The sequence below is a fragment of the Indicator indicator genome, chromosome 11 (assembly GCF_027791375.1).
Source record: "Indicator indicator isolate 239-I01 chromosome 11, UM_Iind_1.1, whole genome shotgun sequence".
NCBI classification, from domain to species: Eukaryota; Metazoa; Chordata; class Aves; order Piciformes; family Indicatoridae; genus Indicator; species Indicator indicator.
This window is the reverse complement of record NC_072020.1, coordinates 15,490,730-15,508,400: the sequence shown is the minus strand read 5'-3', so window position 1 is coordinate 15,508,400 and position 17,671 is coordinate 15,490,730. Positions and strand designations below refer to the sequence as shown.

Below are 17,671 nucleotides of genomic sequence, written 5' to 3'. Positions count from 1 at the left end.
CAATCTGAGTTCACCAAGCTTTTCAGCAAAATCATGTCAGTGCAGGTAACTCTGTTCCTATACATGCTGGTCAAGGGAATCTTTGACTTTGATGCCTGCCACAAATGGTGACTAAAACAGACACTGACCTCTTGCAGATACTGCTATGAGTTTTTGCTTCTTCAGTTTAGGAGTTAATGTCAACTTTCTCAGTCTTTGGGGCCCCTCTGCTGGAACTAACCACAAATCTTTTATTCTAGACTTAAGATTGTCATGCAGAAGTGGAAGGGAACACTGCTGAGCACAATGACAGTAACTTGCACATATGCACCCCAGGGAGAGGACAATGACTATGTGTTACACCAGTATTTTAGTCAGAGGGTGAGTGATGTTCCTCAGTTGGTATGCAGACACCTCACAAACTAGGGAGCAGAGGGAATGGGAAAATAAACAGAAGCAAAAGTGAATTTTGATTGTCAAATTAAACAAAAAGGCAAACAGCTAAACTATACTAAGCTCCTGAAATATCGTGGAACATTTGACCCTAACCTTTGGCCTGGTGATTAAAGACATGCCATCAGGAACAAGAATTGATTTACTTGTTCTGGTTTATTTTATTTTAGGGTCCATCCTATCTACAGAATCACATGAATTCAAATATGCTTACTAAAATACGTAATAAAAAGGTGATGATAATCAATTAGAGTTAGCTAGAAAGGAGAGAGAAAGAGGTAACTGTGCTGGAATGAAAGGCATGACAAATAAAATTCCCAGATAATGAACGAGGTTGTCTGTATTTCCAGAGGCTGGGAAACAGGGAAAAAGCAACAGTCTGGCTACATGTAAACAAAGAGAAGAATTTATTTTTTTCGCTAGAAAAAAATCAGATGTTATTGTTAGGATTATTTTTTTTGTTGTTTTGATTTTGTGACTAGGACTTACCCATTGATAGATGAGTCCACTTCATGCATCAGGGGCACTGACAAGGTTAGAGTATTATCATGCAGAGATTCAGTGTGTTCTAGGTTTCCACTGTGCCAGAAAGGAAAAACAAACATGCTGTAAATTGTCAGCCTTTGCACTATATCATACAGTTTCACAGCCACCAGCTCTCTGCCCTGTATTCTGAGCCTGTCTATTTGAGTGATGTCAGCTCTCCTTAAGTGCCTCTTAAAGATTAAGAGCTACATTTGTTCACCCACCTTGGAGAGGGCATTTGTTTTGAGGCTTTTCCTCTGGGGCTGTGACATGACCAGGCTCACACCAAAACACCTGTCTGGGAGCAAAGGTGTAATCCAAAGGGCAATGCAAAACTACAGCAGGCATCACACATGGTTGAGAGAAACAAGGACACTTAGACTCCAGTGCAAGGGTGATTTTCTCCCACTTTGACAGCATGTCAGTTTCAGAGGAATACACATGTCCCACAGAGGGTCTTGGCTCAGTAAATGGAACTGCACTTTCATTGCACCACAGCACCAATTTGGTGCCACTACAAGCAGCTTTTTGGCTGAGACCTTCATAATGAACTGGCTGTAACCTCTCAGCAGTTCCACCCTTCTCTTCCTGTACTCGTTTGCCAAAATGAAAGCACTTCTACTTTGTATTTTCAAAGGCAATTGCCTTAACTGGTCAAAAGCAGGAGGAAAGAGAAAAGTGAGCAATCATCTCTCATCTGATTCCATTTATTTCAGTATGAACACATATGAAGTATGGGAAAGAATCCTGAAATGCATATCCAACATGCCAACCTGTAATTAGCATAAATTCTGAGGGTGAGTCTGCTTGGTGGGTGACAGCTCAGAAGAACAATCTTGAAGATGTGTTACATATATCTCAAATTTCTTCAGTGGTGGCTCTGGAATCACTTTTGCTCTGCAGTTCATTGGATTTACACACAAATTAAGCTGGCAAAAGATATGATCCTGTTTATTTGAGGACAGTATCACTGAGGCAACAGCAGGCAGTAACATCCCAAATGATACCATGCAGATGATGAGTTGCTCAGATTACAGAAATGGAGCCTGCTGGCTATATACACAGATACAGCTCAGCTTTCAGTAACTGACACATTGGCCATGTCTGCTAATAAAACTATGGGCCAGATGGAAAAACCTGCAAACTTTCAGTCCCAGGAGGGGAAAAAAAAGGTCCTCTGAATAGGCTCACAGAAGAGTTTGAAACAGAGACATTTCTCCTTCAACACAAATGCCAAAATACTATGGTGGAAAGCAGAATAAGCCAATAGAATTCCATACCAGGTTCATGGGTATGTACTTATCTGTATGTATTGCCAGGAAAGGTGACTACATCTCAGTGAATCTAGCTCTAGAAAAATAGTTCAAGCGAGGAAGCACAGAAGAAGATTTGGATTTTTTTTTGAAACAAAACTTGTAAATGTAATGTTTATTTCTTTCTCCAATTGATCTCTCTCACTGTTGAACCAGCCTCTTGTTACAGATGTTACTGCCCAAGTTTGCAGCTCCAGGGGACAAGCTTAAGTGACCACTTGAAGGGCAATACTTGCTTACGACAGCATAGCATAGCTTCTCTGTGTCCAGCCCTTTCTCACAGAGTAGCTCCAGTTTTGTGTGAAAACAATATCCCCACTCATTGCTGCCTGGCCACAGCATACATACTTCCTCTCCAGTTCCTTATCACTGATTTTATGCCAGGGGTCCCTTCTTCTCTTGTGGTAGAAAAATTTTATTACACTTATGTGACAGGGAGGGAATTCAGCAATTTGCCCAAAGTCACAAAGAAAATTATAATCAATACTGGGACATGCACTGTTGCCTTTGGAGGTTCAGCTGAATCTTTCAAACAATAGTTGGTTTCCTGTCCATCCTTCTGAAATAGGAAACTTTCTCTTATAGAATCATAGAATCAGTCAGGGTTGGAAGGGACCACAAGGATCATCCAGCTCCAACCCCCCTGCCATGGGCAGGGACACCTCACACTACATCAGGCTGGCCAGAGCCTCATCCAGCCTGGCCTTAAACACCTCCAGGAATGGGCCCCAACCACCTCCCTGACAACCCATTCCAGGCTCTCACCACTCTCATGGGGAAGAACTTCTTCCTCACATCCAGTCTGAATCTCCTCACTTCCAGCTTTATTCCATTCCCCCTGGTCCTTTCACTACCTGATAGCCTAAAAAGTCCCTCCCCAGCTTTCTTGTAGCCCCCTTCAGATACTGGAAGGCCACAAGAAGGTCACCTCAGAGCCTTCTCTTCTCCAGACTTAACAGCCCCAACTCTTTCAGTCTGTCCTCATAGGAGAGGTGCTCCATCCCTCTGATCATCCTGGTGGCCCTTCTCTGGACACCTTCCAGCATGTCCATATCCCTCTTGTAATAGGGGCTCCAGAACTGGATGCAGTACTCCAGGTGGGGTCTCACCAGAGCTGAGTAGAGGGGGAGAATCACCTCCCTTGACCTGCTGGCCACACTTCTCTTGATGCAGCCCAGGATCTGGTTGGCTTTCTGGGCTGCAAGTGCACACTGACAGGTCATGTTGAGGTTCTTGTCCACCAGCACCCCCAAGTCCCTCTCCTCAGGGCTGCTTTCCAGCCAGTCACTGCCCAGCCTGTATTTGTGCTTGGGATTGCCTCGACCCAGATGCAGGACCTTGCACTTTGTCTTGTTGAACCTCATGAAGCTGTCGTGGGCCCAGCTCTCCAGCCTGTCCAGGTCCCTCTGGATGGATCCCTTCACTCCAGCGTGTCTGCTGCACCACACAGCTTGGTGTCATCAGCAAACTTGCTGATGGTGCACTCAATGCCACTGTCCATGGCACCAACAAAGATGTTGTACAAGACTGGTCCCAGGACTGAGCCCTGAGGGACTCTGCTTGTCACTGGCCTCCACTGGGACATGGAGCCATTGACAGCCACTCTTTGGGTGTGGCCATCAAGCCAGTTCTTTATCCATCACCAGTTCTTTATCCATCACCCCTCTGAGCATTCCTACTACATGCACAAACTACTGTTTATTTCTTTCTTCCAGTTAAAAGCACTGACAAACCCTCCTCACTGATTCTCATCCTTCTCTCAGGGTACAGAAATCTGAGGAGTGAAGTTACAGAAAAAGGCCCTGTGCCATCCAAGACAGGGAAATGAGCAGTACAGTTTGGAAGACACTGTCTGGGAAAATGTAAAGCAGTGCTGACTCATCTTTGCACCATCTGGCATTCACCTAGCAGATACTGATGCACCTCCCTGACCTAGAAGCATCACAGGGTCATGTGAACACGATGAACTTCTCCCTTGGAGAATAAAACTTCTCTAATGTGCAGGACATGGTCTTGTCTCTCTGAAGAGGGCTCATTTTCACTGTTTCATATCAGCCCCAGGTGCTGCAGAACCATGTTCCCACCTACAGCTGTGACTATGCCTTATGAGAGCAGTCAGTCAGCAACTGCTACAACTCATCTCTCATCTGTAGCTGGTCAGTGAGGTGTCATCAAATTATGGAGGAGAACAAAGGCTGAAGATCCTGATTGTGATGCAGGAGGGTATGGAGTTTGCTCACTCACAGTAAGAGGAAGGAGGAACCATTCACACATCCAGCACATGAAAGCAGCAGTTCAATGCCCAGGTTAAGGCAGTTGTGCCACTGTTACTGCCACCCACAGAGCCTGTGTCTTTCTGGTGTATCATCTTCAGAGGCACAGAGCGTGTGTCATTTATTCTGCCTGTGATAAAACCCCTATGCACACATACTTGGCACCACTCTACTTGAATGCCTGCTCCAAGTGCCCTTGGGGAAGTACCCTATTCAGCTGTTTCATGCAGTCTGTCATAGCTCAGTGAAGATCCAGAGGGGGAAAAAAACCAGACATGCAACTTTGAAAACTGTGAGTGAGATCCCTGACCATCTGATTAAAGCACTTATCTTTTTTGATTTGCATCCAAGTACATTTATTTCATTCAAAATCTGGAACAAATGGGTCTGCCTGGTGCTGATCACTGCAGCTGAGCTGAGCTTGACATGGGGCCCAAAGGGATGGGCACAGAAACACTAGGGCCTTCTGACTGAGAGAACACAAAATGCTTCTTCAGAGTTGTAATTGGCTGGCAAATAATGCCTAGGAAAGTTCTTACTTAATTTTTTCAGGAAGCTGTATTACATGGTTCCTCTGCATTACCAAAACTGACACATTTATCTCCACTGATTTAACCTCATTTATAATACATACACTTGTCTACAAGTAATCATTGAATCACAGAATGCATTGGGTTGGAAGGGACTTTTAAATATCATCTAGTCCATCCCCCTTGCAGTAAGCAGAGACATCCCTAACTAGATCAGGGTGTTCAGAGCCCCATCACACTGAACTTTGAACGTCTCCAGGGATGGAGTGTCCACTACCCAGCCTGGGCAACCTCTTCCAGTGTTCCACCACTATTCTTCAAGCTTCAAATATAAGCAATGCACAGTCCATGTGACAAAGAATATTCAGATCATCAGAATGTACCATGGTTCTCTTACCTTTGGGCAGTGACGAGGAAGGTGAGAGTTTCTTCCTGCCCAGACAAGTGGCTTGTGTCAAAGATCACACTGAACTCGTACTGCAGAAAGAAAATCTTATATTTAACAACACTGTATATGGCTTCAATGTGTATTTATTTTGAAACATCACATGTATTCTACTGGCCTGGCTGTACAAAAGAGTGTATTTTGATACAGCTAAGAGAGCTTCCTCTACTGTAGAATAGCTTTTACATCTTAGCAATTGTGTCTGTGTTCAGATACAGGAGAGTCCAATTTTTTTGTTCATTGTGAAAAGGTCTTTACTAGACTTGTCATTCAGATACTTCTTGAGGAGATCATTTGCCAGAAGAGTCTTCCATATAAGGGGATCACTACCTGAAGCTACCTCAGCACCAATCTGTGCATTATGTCTTGTTGAAGAGACCTTTTGGGGAAATAAAGATCTCATCATAGGCCTGCACAGAGACTTGGAGCAATTGGCACAAGCTAAAGCAGCATTCAATGCTCCCATCATAATGACTAAAATCAAGCACTAATTTTGAAGAGAGAATCTGCTTTCATGACCACTGTACCACTACATTAGCTTCTCCATGCAACAACTTTTCTACCTAACTCCAAACTACATTCTGACCAAGTGAAACACTAAACAAATTCATGCCAATTTCAATGGCTTGCGGAAAAAAACAAATCCTGAAGATAACAGAAATATGTAATTCTGAAGCAAAACACTGAAATTCTTATGGTCCAGATGATATCTTGCTACTGAATTTATTCTTTCTACTCCATTTAAAACGTTTTGAAATATTTCAAAAGAGCAAGTTTCAGTCAAAACAACACATAAACCACAAAATTGCATATTGGGTCAAAGGACACGTTCATTCAAGTTGAAAGGATTTGGGTTTGAAATTGAGATTTTCAGGAAAATTGCAGACTTGTTTTGTTCAGGTCATGCTGAATTTATTTCTCATTTTCTCACCTTTTTGGGTTGGTCATTTTCACACCTCAATTTAGTGACAGAAAGAAACCTGCTGGACTTCTAAACATTGTGATTCATCTTCTACTACCAAACAAAATCCTCTTTAAAAGCTAAGAAATATGAAAAAGTCATTAAGACATTTTCATTGTAATTCATACAAATTCAGTTGCAGTTTAATGTAAGACAGATAAAACCAGACTAAGGCAGCATAAATAAGACAGAGGATTCTTTTCCAGTTTTCTGCAGAGAAAATATGCATGGATTTTGTATCTGCCAACTCTTGCATCATTTTTCAACGGGTACTGTCATCAGCTCTGTCTGGTGGGAATGGGGATGGTTCCCCTCTGTAACTGTGAAAGGCTTGGATGTCTGAGCTATAAAGCTACAGAGAGCATCAAGAACATGTAACAGAGTAGTTGCCTTTCCAGCCACTCCTTGACAATGAAGTGAACAAAGCATCACTCTACAAATCAAATATCACCTTACCTTAGATTTTGATCTCATGAAAGGAAATCCTACACTGCACTTGAGGAAGTCTGACTCCAGCAACTCACAGGCAATGCCCATCTCCTCCTGTAAGAAAAAAAAAAAAAAAAAAAAAGATCAGGAGATGACAAATTTGAGAAGAAAAAGATTGCCAGGAAAAAAAAAAATCATTGTGATTAAGTATCACAGAAAATTAAACATTTCCCACTATATCACTGCTATTCCCAGAAAGCTATATGCTCATGGAATAATGAAAAGTACACTTCCTTACTCCATCTCAGACAGATAAGCAATGGGAAGAAGACAACCACTAGAACAGCAATCCAAGAGACAGATAGTGGTGAAATACTGCATGACTAAACATGTTAGAGTATCAGCCAACTTCTTGGATAACTCAGAACATCCATTGTTCTCCACTTATTGAAAAATATCTTTCCAATGTTCCAGAATACAGCTTCCCCAAGGCAGTTTTTCCAGGTACCAGTACCATGGAGAACTATGTTGGGCAAAGGTGACCAGATCATGCCATGCACAGATGCTGGAGAAAACGTTCATCTAGCCCTGGTGTCATTCACTGCCCTAATCTCTTTTTCTGGTTCACAGGATCAGAATGGGTGCCAATCTTTTTTTAGTGACAACTTTCTTTAGTAGACGGAAGAGCCAGTAAACCAGACACCTATCTTCAGTTGTAAAACCTTTCACCCTCATATGCTACACTCAATTTTCTCCTCCATTTAACACAAAACAGCAGAGCAAGAGCTTCATGGGTGAAGCATCCTCTTTACATGCCTTTCCCTCTTGGCAGTCTGGGAGGTTCTCCAGTTTTATATGAGTGACCAAGCAAACACAAGCTCTGAGCAGCTGCGTAACCAAATGAAAAATTTCACAGCTGTTTCCTCTGGGAACATTCTTGGTTTGATGTTGTTCAAATGTCCCTTGCTGTCTAACTGTGGCAACCTATGAACTCTCTTTCATCAACTCCCAGCCTCTGTTCACTCAAGAGAAGTTTCTATTTACATAGCTGTCTGGTGGTGACACTGACCAGACAGACACAAGAGGCTGCCTCCTCTCCTCGAGGCCATATTGCTTCAGAGATGTCAAAACCCAGGATAACAGAAAGAAGTCTCCTGTTGATAAGGGATGAAGTGCAGTACTTCATTTTGCAGGTTGGAAGCTGCCTGCCTTTGCAGCCTGACAGCAGGCAGGGAGATGCCAGTTGTTTTCTTGTTAAGGAAAGGACAGATAATGTGTCGTTGGATGGTTTTGCTGCTGTTACTTGCAACAGTTTGATGGATGCAGTAAGACTGACTTGAATGACCTTCTGGTTTCATTAGCGTAGCATCCTGTTTAATGATTAATATTAATGCAACATTATTGAAGTTCAGATTGGACATTAGGAAAAGATTCTTCACTGAGAAGACTAGAACAGACTCCCAAGTAAAGTTATCATTGCACCAAACTTGTCAGAGTTCAAAAAGTGTCTGGACAATACTCTTAGTCAAATGATTTAGTTTTAGGTAGATCTGTGAGGAACAGGGAGCTGGATTCAATGATCATTATGGGTCCCTTCCAGTCTGAAACATTGTATGATTCCATTAATGCTGCACAGTCAAATTGTTCAATTCTAGGTGTGGAACAAATACCAGAAATGAGTCTGCCTATGCCACACTGGTTCAGTTTTCTGCACATTTCTAAATTACACAGGCTACCCAGAAAACCTTTCCCATTGACCCACTGCCTTGCTCTGTGATTAGATGGAAAGGCTCAGCTACCAAACAAACATTTTGCTTTTCCCCTTGTTGCTCACTGTCTGGCTTCAGGCTTTATTTGCAATGCACTGTTTTGAAGACAGAGAAAATTGTTTCACAGGGTTTCCTATGGTGTTCAGCTCTGTAACACATGGACACTCATTAAGTACTAAATACATTCAATTTTCACATTGTTCCAACAGGATGAAGGGTTGGTGATGTCTTATCTAACAAATAGGGAACAGAAACATCATGAGTCAGGGCTCACAGAAGTTTTGGATGCTGATGCTAGACAACACTTTTAGTGGGCAATGCTTCTCAATGACTACACAACCTAGCTGAGAACCCAGTTTATTGCATGACTTTCAATAGTAGTTTCTAGGTTGCTTAGAAAACATAGCCAAAGGAGTTGGAAGCTTCCCTTCCAATGAGGAAGTGTGAACTTTGTTTTCTTCCTGAAACTTTTCACAGCATTTCATATTCTTAGAAGAATCAATCAGATAAGTAGCCAGCTGCTTATATTTCTCTTTCCAAGCTATAGTCAAATTAAGGCTTTTTTGTTGTTGCTTCGATGGAAAAAAGTCTGCCCTGCAAATCCTGACTACTAGCTCACATACTCTGGAATAGAGGAGAAAACGTCCTGGAAGCCTTGATAATGTGTTGGCAGAACACTTGTTTTGAAGATGTTGAGAATTTATTTAACTTGTAAGGATTTTTTCATGCTGCTGCACATTTTTCAAAGGGTACAAAAGAAGAATGAGAAGAGTGAACATTGAGGAACCCTGCACTTGTTGCCAGAGCACACACACTTGTTATTGCTTTTCTTATTACTGCTTTTCTTTTCTGTAATGCTTGTCTGTGGACTATTACACTTGCCACCACAGGGGATCATGAAAAGTATCCTCATCCAAGAAGTCATAAAACAAATGTACTATGAAAATTACACAAAATAGGGCTACTCGCACTGTCCACACTATGCTAGGAATCAAGTTATGTACTATGCATCTTCCTATTATATACTCTACAGTCTATAGACTTTACCATTAGTTACTTGGAAATACAGGTTGTCTGGTGTGCACCAAAGGTAGAGGCTTTTCATCAGGCATTGGGGGAAAAAAAATGTTGTTTTGCTAATTTTGTTCATTTTTTTATGGCCATCACAGATCCTGATTTAAAACATATTCTTATTGGTCAATAATTCCAATTTGTACTTTTGGTGCAGAGGGCCACTTCTGCAAATGAGACTTCAGATGAACATCCAGGTGTTTTGTTCCAACCGACAAGACAATTACATAGACCTGACCAGCATTTTAAAAGCCTCTTACTTTTGGGAGATATCACTGAACATATGTCTGTTCGCAGCTGGTAATCTCCTTCCTAAGCACTTAGCTAGCAAAGCTGTGTCACACAAACACCTCCCATGTCAGGAATCTAAAATAAAGGCTCATTTCTTTGATGATGTTTGAGGTAGCTTCTTCAAATCACTCTTCATAATCTTGGTCTGAGCCCTTCATCATCCTGACCAAAACTTGGATTTCTCATGGGTTTTGAGAACATGATTTTTGTTTTCCTCCTATTACCCTTATCTCTCACAATCCTCTTAATGCTTTCACTGAGGCTTCAAGGATATGAAGACTGTTAATTCATTTAATACCCACCTGTACTTTCTTTCCACAGTAACTGAGGGCACCAAAGAATGTGGGTCACGGGTACCCACATGTACAGAGCAGTTAGGGATGCCTGAGCTCTGGAAAGCTTGGGGATTATTTTTACAATAAAAAGACCTGGCTCAGGCTGAGTTTCCCTATGACTGAGAGCAAGTGCAGCTCAGAGTAATTTAATCTTGGAGGCCCCTTCTTGTGCATACAATAGCTCGGGTTTTTTCTGACACAAAATTCACAGATACCACGTGTTCCTCAAAAAATGGGGCTTCACTGAGTATTTAAAAACCACAAGAACACAAAGAGGATCAGGGGTATTACTGACTGGGAACTATTGTTGGCACTGTACTGTAATTCAAGTAAAAAATCATCTGACATGACCAAAATGGTAGTACCTCAGATCCCTCTTTAAAGATACTCTGATTATCACTGCGAAAGTCCTTTGGGCCTCTGTTTTCTTCATATAACTAGTAGCCCGATGTCTGCTGTGCCTCTTTGTCAGCATTACTCTCTGTTAGCTGAACAGTTAATGTTTCTGTTTCTGGGCCTGACTCTGCATGAGCCCAAGTTCTTCAGTCCAAAGCCACAGCCAGAGGCATCAGCAACTCACTCCAGTTTGGAAATTTCAGTGCTTCACATATGGAGACAGCAGTTTGGAGGGTTGTTTTCTTTTTTTTTCAGTTAACTGTTTCAGAAGTTACAAATGCACAAAGCATTCAAACATCCACTGCCATCGGTATCCAGCTGCCTATACTGTACAACGTGTGGATGAGACAGAGGGAGGCACAGGGAAGGCTGTGTGTGGTGGTGGGATGCACTGCTCCCCTGAGGCCAGCTTTCCAGGTGGAAGTGGTGGCACTTGGGAAGATAATGAGGCCTCCTGTGAGCTGTGACTGGGCAATGCAACCTGGGGAAAGAATAAAACAAAATCCTACTACTGATAGTATCTTCGAACATGGACTGCAGTGGTCTGGCACAGGTGACCATGGCTTTAGAAAAAAAAAAAAATTGAAGGTCCGTGAAAAATTCTCATGTGCATTTCAGGGTGTTTTTTCTGTCAGAGTGAAAATCTCATGAGCTTCATTCCATATTTTTGAAACATAGTTTACTTGGGCAACTTCAAGCAAACACCCTGTGTTCCAAAAATCTTCTGCGTGCACTTCTCCACTTGCCAAGGCCAAGTATGTGACAGAATCACACATAACGAGGAAAAAAGATGCTCATGACGGAAAGAAATGAAGATGGCTTGACTCTTTTAACATAACATCTCCACTGCCTAAGCTTCACAGGTTTCTTCTGTTGCAAATAATTTCCAAACACAGGTGGAATACAAGTAACAATGTGAATAACGTGAAGGACAAGCCAATGATAAATCAGCAGCAATATAACTATAGCATGAAAATTATTCTCAGCCATTACCTGCTAGAGAAAATATTAGAGAGAGAGAGATATGGACTCAGTAAGGATTTACTCAACTAGACAACTGTCATGAAACTAGAATCTATTTAATCTCTGGAATGCAATGATTGGAGAATATTGGATATTCAATCAACTTATATAATAAAATAAAAAGATCTTGTGTGTGTGCTGCAAAGGTCTGCTTCTAAAGTTTCACACTGACTGAAAGTTTTCCTTTCCTTTTCAACACACAGATACTCCCTCAAGAATCCAAATGAGCAAATGTGAATGTCACATATCATAAATTTTGCAGCTAAAAAAACCTGCTGTTTCACAGGCAAAGACCCTGGCCATTCCAGCGCTTATATGAGCAAGCAAAAACACACCCCAGTGCATTGACATACACGCAGCCAGATGTGCATCTAAAGATCCAGGGCAGTGGGGCACCTGGGTCTGTATTTGGATAATGATTCATTATCAGAAAATAAGCTTGAAAGGGAGTGGAGGAACCTCAACAGTTGTTTCTTCATAAAAAGAAATAAGTAGGGACAAAAAAAAAAACAAAAAACAAAACAAGTTTTCTTTGGCATTAAGGAGAGATTTCCTGTCCTATTCCATGATCTCACTAGTAAATGCTGTAGGCACACCCCACCCCCAGCCCAGTGAGCCTGGCTTCAAACATCTTGGATTTGTTGCTTATTATGTGAAAACAACTATTTCTATATAATTAATCAGAGCCTCCTGCCTCTTCCCTCTCCTGCCTGGATGGAACCTATTTATAGATAGTGAGCTCACCAACCCCAATCAACGCAGCAAATCTTTGAGTAATAAGGGAAGACAGAAAAAAAAACTTTTCTATTTACTGGGTATTCCCAAAATATTTTTGTTTCCTCTCTCTCCTAAACTAGTGAAAAGCTAGTGCAGCAGATCTTTTAAAAATGAAGAAGCAGCAGAAATTGTTCGGTCAGGTCACACGTGATTAAACCCCTAAACAACTTTTAGAATCAGTCAAAGCAGCCGTTTGTGGTTTTGTTTTTCCCATTTTTGGGGGCCTGCAGGGCTGGTTGTAAAGCTAAAAGGGCAAAGGGGCATTTGGTGTCATCCTGAGAAGTTTCACTTTCTTTGCAGCTATGCTAACTCATTTTTAACAGATAAATTAGACTTGCATTGGCTTTCACTGTACTTCACAAGATAAATCTTTCTTTTCCCCAATTTTTGAGACTTGCTGAACTTAATTTCTTCAAGATATAGGAAACAATCCAGGGAACATCAGCAAGGTCCACTGTTCCCATAGGCCTGTGGGGACAGCTGTCTCTCATTCACTGTGAGATTGGCCACATATCAACTACCCTGTCTGGTCAGGCCTGACTGTATGCCCCTTTTCCATATGCATTAATGTATGGCTATGTGTACTGTCAGCACAGAATCACAGAATCAGTAAGGTTGGAAAAGAGCTCAAGGATGATCAAAGTCCAACCTGTCATCCAAGACCTTATGACTACTAAACCATGTCACCAAGTGCCATGTCCAATCCCCACTTGAACACCTCCAGGGATGGTGACTCCACCACCTCCCTGGGCAGCACATTTCAAGGGCTAACAACTCTCTCCATGAAGAACTTTCTCCTCACCTTGAACCTAAACTTCCCCTGGCACAGCTTGAGTCTGTGTCCTCTTGTTCTGGTGCTGGTTGCCTGGGAGAAGAGATCAAGCCTCTCCTGGCTACAGAACAGAACAGGAGCAGCTTGAAGGTCAGACTTCCACCTGGCCACATGACAGCACTCATCCGCTGCAGCACACTCAGGCATGACTGTGTTATTAATAACATAAGGAATGCTCTTTAAAACGGGGCACAGGGTTGTGTGACTAAGTCACACAGAGCTTGTTATTTTGGATAAACTGACAGCATCCTCCAAGCACACAATGGAGGCCTATTTCACAGTGGTGGATGACCAGTGTCCCCAGTGGTCAGTAACAGCTGGAGGCCCCAGACTTTCCCTGTGATGTCTTTACTATATCTCATAAAAGTTAGAAATAGAGATGGGAAACATTCTTCCTTTTATATCCTTTCCACAGACAGTGGTACAAACACATCACATAGGAAAACAGTCCTCAGCAGAGAAAATATGTATTTTTTTGGAATCAGGCTCTCAATGACAAGTTTGCCTTTCTGAGTCCACCTCAGCCCTTCTCAGCCCCAATTAGCATCTGAAAAGTGACATCATTGTTGACACCTTTGGTCTGGGAACTCATGGTGAGGCTCTGGCCCCTGCAGCTACCTTCATGCCCCAGGGAAGACGTGTTAGCTCAGGTTTGGCATTCACACCTCTTTCCTCAGGGCAGGGGACTGCTGGTCAGGATAACTGCAGGCTTCTGAGGGCTGCTCTACCTCCACAACACAACCCAAATCAAACATTTTCCCTGGGCCAGAAACGTCAAGCTTCTTTTTCCCTCCCATCCCCATACGCCTCTAAATACCGCCTAGATCCCAAGAGGGAAGAACCACTTGATCTGCAAGGAGGAGGCCAGCAGCTACCTTGACTACAGGCACCAGAAATTTGCCAAAGGAAGCATCTTGCTATGTCATTTTCTGGGCATTTTGCTATCTGGGGCTTTGGTGAAGCATGTAAGGGCTTTAAAGCTTTGCCCAACCATTTTCTGCCAACACTTCTTGCTTTTAACACTTGGGCTGGGGGTCACTTTGGGATGGGATTTGCCTGCTTCTACAGAAGAACGAACTGGGAAGTGTTGCAGGAAATATTGCTGAACCACCAGTCTTGAAGTCAGCTGAAATCATGTGTTCCTTGCAGTATTTAAGCAAAACTCATCTTGAGCAGGTTGTGGCAGGGAGTCCCGCTTGCATTTGGATCCCTTTCTGGTTTATCCTTGAAAATTAACTTGCTCCTTTATTCTCCCTCCCTTTAAAGGATGCTAAGCAATGACAATGCACTTCTAACAAGACAACTTCATTTAAGGCTGTAATTTGATCAGCTGTCTCTCAAAGTAGCCTTGTTCACTGTATCACTTCTTCTCTTTAGTCAGCCAAGGAAAGCAAGGACCAAAAGCCTGCTTGCTTGTAGGATGGAGCAGTCACTGTAACTCTACAACTAAAACTAAAAATGCAAAGAGGTGAAGCATCAGTTTTGGACTTCAAGACAGTTTTTGAAGCCTGAATTACCCACTGATTAATTTAATGGAATTCACGTCTATCACTACCAAGAAATTACTACCTTTTTACACCTGTAGGAATCCACATTTAATAATAAGCAAACAAAGCCATTCCAGTGATCCAGCCATTCACCTGTCCTTTGTAACCCTCACTAAAGTATCAGGCTTATAACTTCCAGTAAGACACAAGCATCTTTCACATAACAAGTACTTTCTATAGTAGAAAAATGTAATTATTGCTTGGAATAGAAAGAGAAAGAATTCCTTTCTTGGAACTCTGGCTAAAACAATAAACAAGCCCCTTTGCTCTTGCTCTTCTTTACATGCAGTATTTCAAAACTATATACAGTCACTGGGGAAAAAAGAAAGCAAGCAAGTAAGAACAAAAAAAAAAGCTAACATCAAACTTCATTCGAGGTCTGCTGCTCATACTATTTTCCAGCTGAGGCAGGCAGACAAAGTATATTAGTTTCAAACCTGGATTAACCCACTGACTCCACTCATGACCCATAACTTGCTCAGTTTGAGTTCCTCCTCAATCTTGCTCAGATGAGAAATGAGAGAAAGAATGTCACAATTTCACCAGAGCTGGTAAGATTTCACATGATGCCAGGTACCTTCACAGATAATTTGACCCCACAGATATTTCTAAATTATATGTTGCTCCTATTACTTTAAATCTTAGCCCTTGTTTTCTTCTTGGATCAGAGAGTCAACACAAGTGGAAATACCAATCATTCAACTTTCAGAAGTTCTTGCTATTCCACTAATTCCACTGAAATTTTTATTTTAAAAAATTGCCTGTTCTGTCTGAGTTAGAGAAGGATTTAGGGACAGACAGAATCCCTGAGTTGACTCAGTGTTGTCAGAAGTATTTATATTTTTGGTCTATTTCACACTGCACCACTTCTGGAGCAAATTCAGCTGCTTTCTTCCAAACACACAATCACACATTCAAACGCACGTACGTTGCCCCATTCATTACCAAGGCATAAGGCAGAACAGAAAGGCAACTCTGTACTTGCATCCAAGCAAAAGAAACTGTTTCCTAGAGGCAAAATCAGTACTGCATGCATGCTACAAATGACCCAAACACAGTCACTTTACAGCAGGTATTTTGTACCTCACAGGTTACTACCATCAGTAGACATTATAGTTGAGGAGCTAAGCATGTGGAGGTTATGCTTACATTTGTGAGGCCTTTTCAGGAAATTTAGACATGCCATTCACTTTTGCATGAGTTTTCCAGCTCCATATTGGAAAGGATGGCAACCAACAACGCTCATGGGAATTCTAGTCACATAGGTTCTGCTGTCTGCAGGACAGCAGAAAAACTCATTGCCACTCCTCTGTTCACTCAGATGATTTACTAGATGCCTTCCTCAGCTACCATCTTAAGTACTCACTTCAGAAACCAAACCTTTTGTTGTCATGTATATACTGTTTTTCATTCATTTCAAGAGATGTAGAGCTCTCCATTCTAAAGACACACAGTACCACGTCTTGGCATGATGTGGGCAACAGCCTTTTGCATTCAACAATGGGACATGTAAACAGGAACAAAATAACTGGGGAGCAAGCTGGCCAGCACACTACCACCATTCACAAGGCAAATGGAAAATGGACTCAGCAACCCCCTCTTCATCTGGAGCACTGGTCTGGATGCTTCTTGCCAGTGGGATCTCAGTGCCGACTGCAAGAGCCACAGTTTCAGGAACAGTCCCTGAGATAATGCAGGCAGATACAAAGCTGGAAACTTGAACTAAATCTAATTCAAACTCCATCTTCCCCATGTACTTCCACCTTGTATTAGCTTTTGTACCATTACTGGTCTGGTCTAATAATCCTGCCAAGCAGCTAAAGGCCCATGCAGAGATGATCACTGGACTTTGAGCCAACTGTGCCAGTAAATTCAACCCCTTGCAAAAGAGACATTTTTAAATGGTTGAATTTCACATACACTTTTTTTTTTTTTAATTTCTGCATGCCTTGATTTCAAGTCTCATCTTAAAAAAAAAAAGAAATCTTCAAAAGGTAACCCACTGCACAAGTGCCAGTCTTATGAATCACACATTGCCACAGGATTTTTCAAGTAAAACCAAAGATTTCATGAAAAACAGAGACTTAGTGCAGAATGGAAAAACACAAAACCTTACAAAGTGCCTATTTTGTAATGCACCATCAGTTTGCCAACCAAGATAAAACTCTTGCTTATAAATACATGAAGACCCACCTTTTGAAATCACTATGCTGGCTAGTACATACGCTAATATACTACAAAGCTTAAGGCAACTTCTATATACTCACTGGGTCCTTCAAGTTCCACATACAAAAACATCATGAAACCCTGAGGAAAATAAAGACTAAGGGAAAATCAGATTTCTGACACCACAGTAATACATTTAAAAAGCAACCATAGAAGTTACAAGAAGCTTAATAACAGCAGTGTGTGGTCAGGCATACAAGTGCATGGTTTCCAATAACCTAGGGAAAAATTCCAGAGAGGGAAGCCACTGGGAGGAGAAAGGGCCCTGGGATGAGGTTTCCTTCACCTCACTTCACATGGAGATGTATGTACATATGTGCTCACACACACATATCTCACACTACATAGTATCAGGAGACAAAATGAGAGGAAATAGACTGAAATTGTGCCAGGAAGGTTTAGTTTAAACACGAGGAAAAGTATCTCTACTGAAAGAGTGGTCAAGTATTGGAATAGATTGCCCAGGGAGGTCGTGGAGTCACCATCCCTGGAGGTG

General features: G+C 42.0%; 1 protein-coding gene across 1 annotated transcript in view; it reads right to left on the bottom strand.

Annotated features, from left to right (window-relative positions):
- ITGA9 (integrin subunit alpha 9) overlaps positions 1-17,671 on the bottom strand; it is a 205,981-nt gene that overhangs the window by 46,134 nt on the left and 142,176 nt on the right. Inside the window, exons 19-21 of the mRNA XM_054384966.1 lie at positions 6,936-7,022; positions 5,471-5,550; positions 922-1,011 (exon numbers count right to left, since the gene is read on the bottom strand). Coding sequence (XP_054240941.1) covers positions 922-1,011; positions 5,471-5,550; positions 6,936-7,022 — 257 coding nt within the window. The remainder of the gene's footprint in view (positions 1-921; positions 1,012-5,470; positions 5,551-6,935; positions 7,023-17,671) is intronic.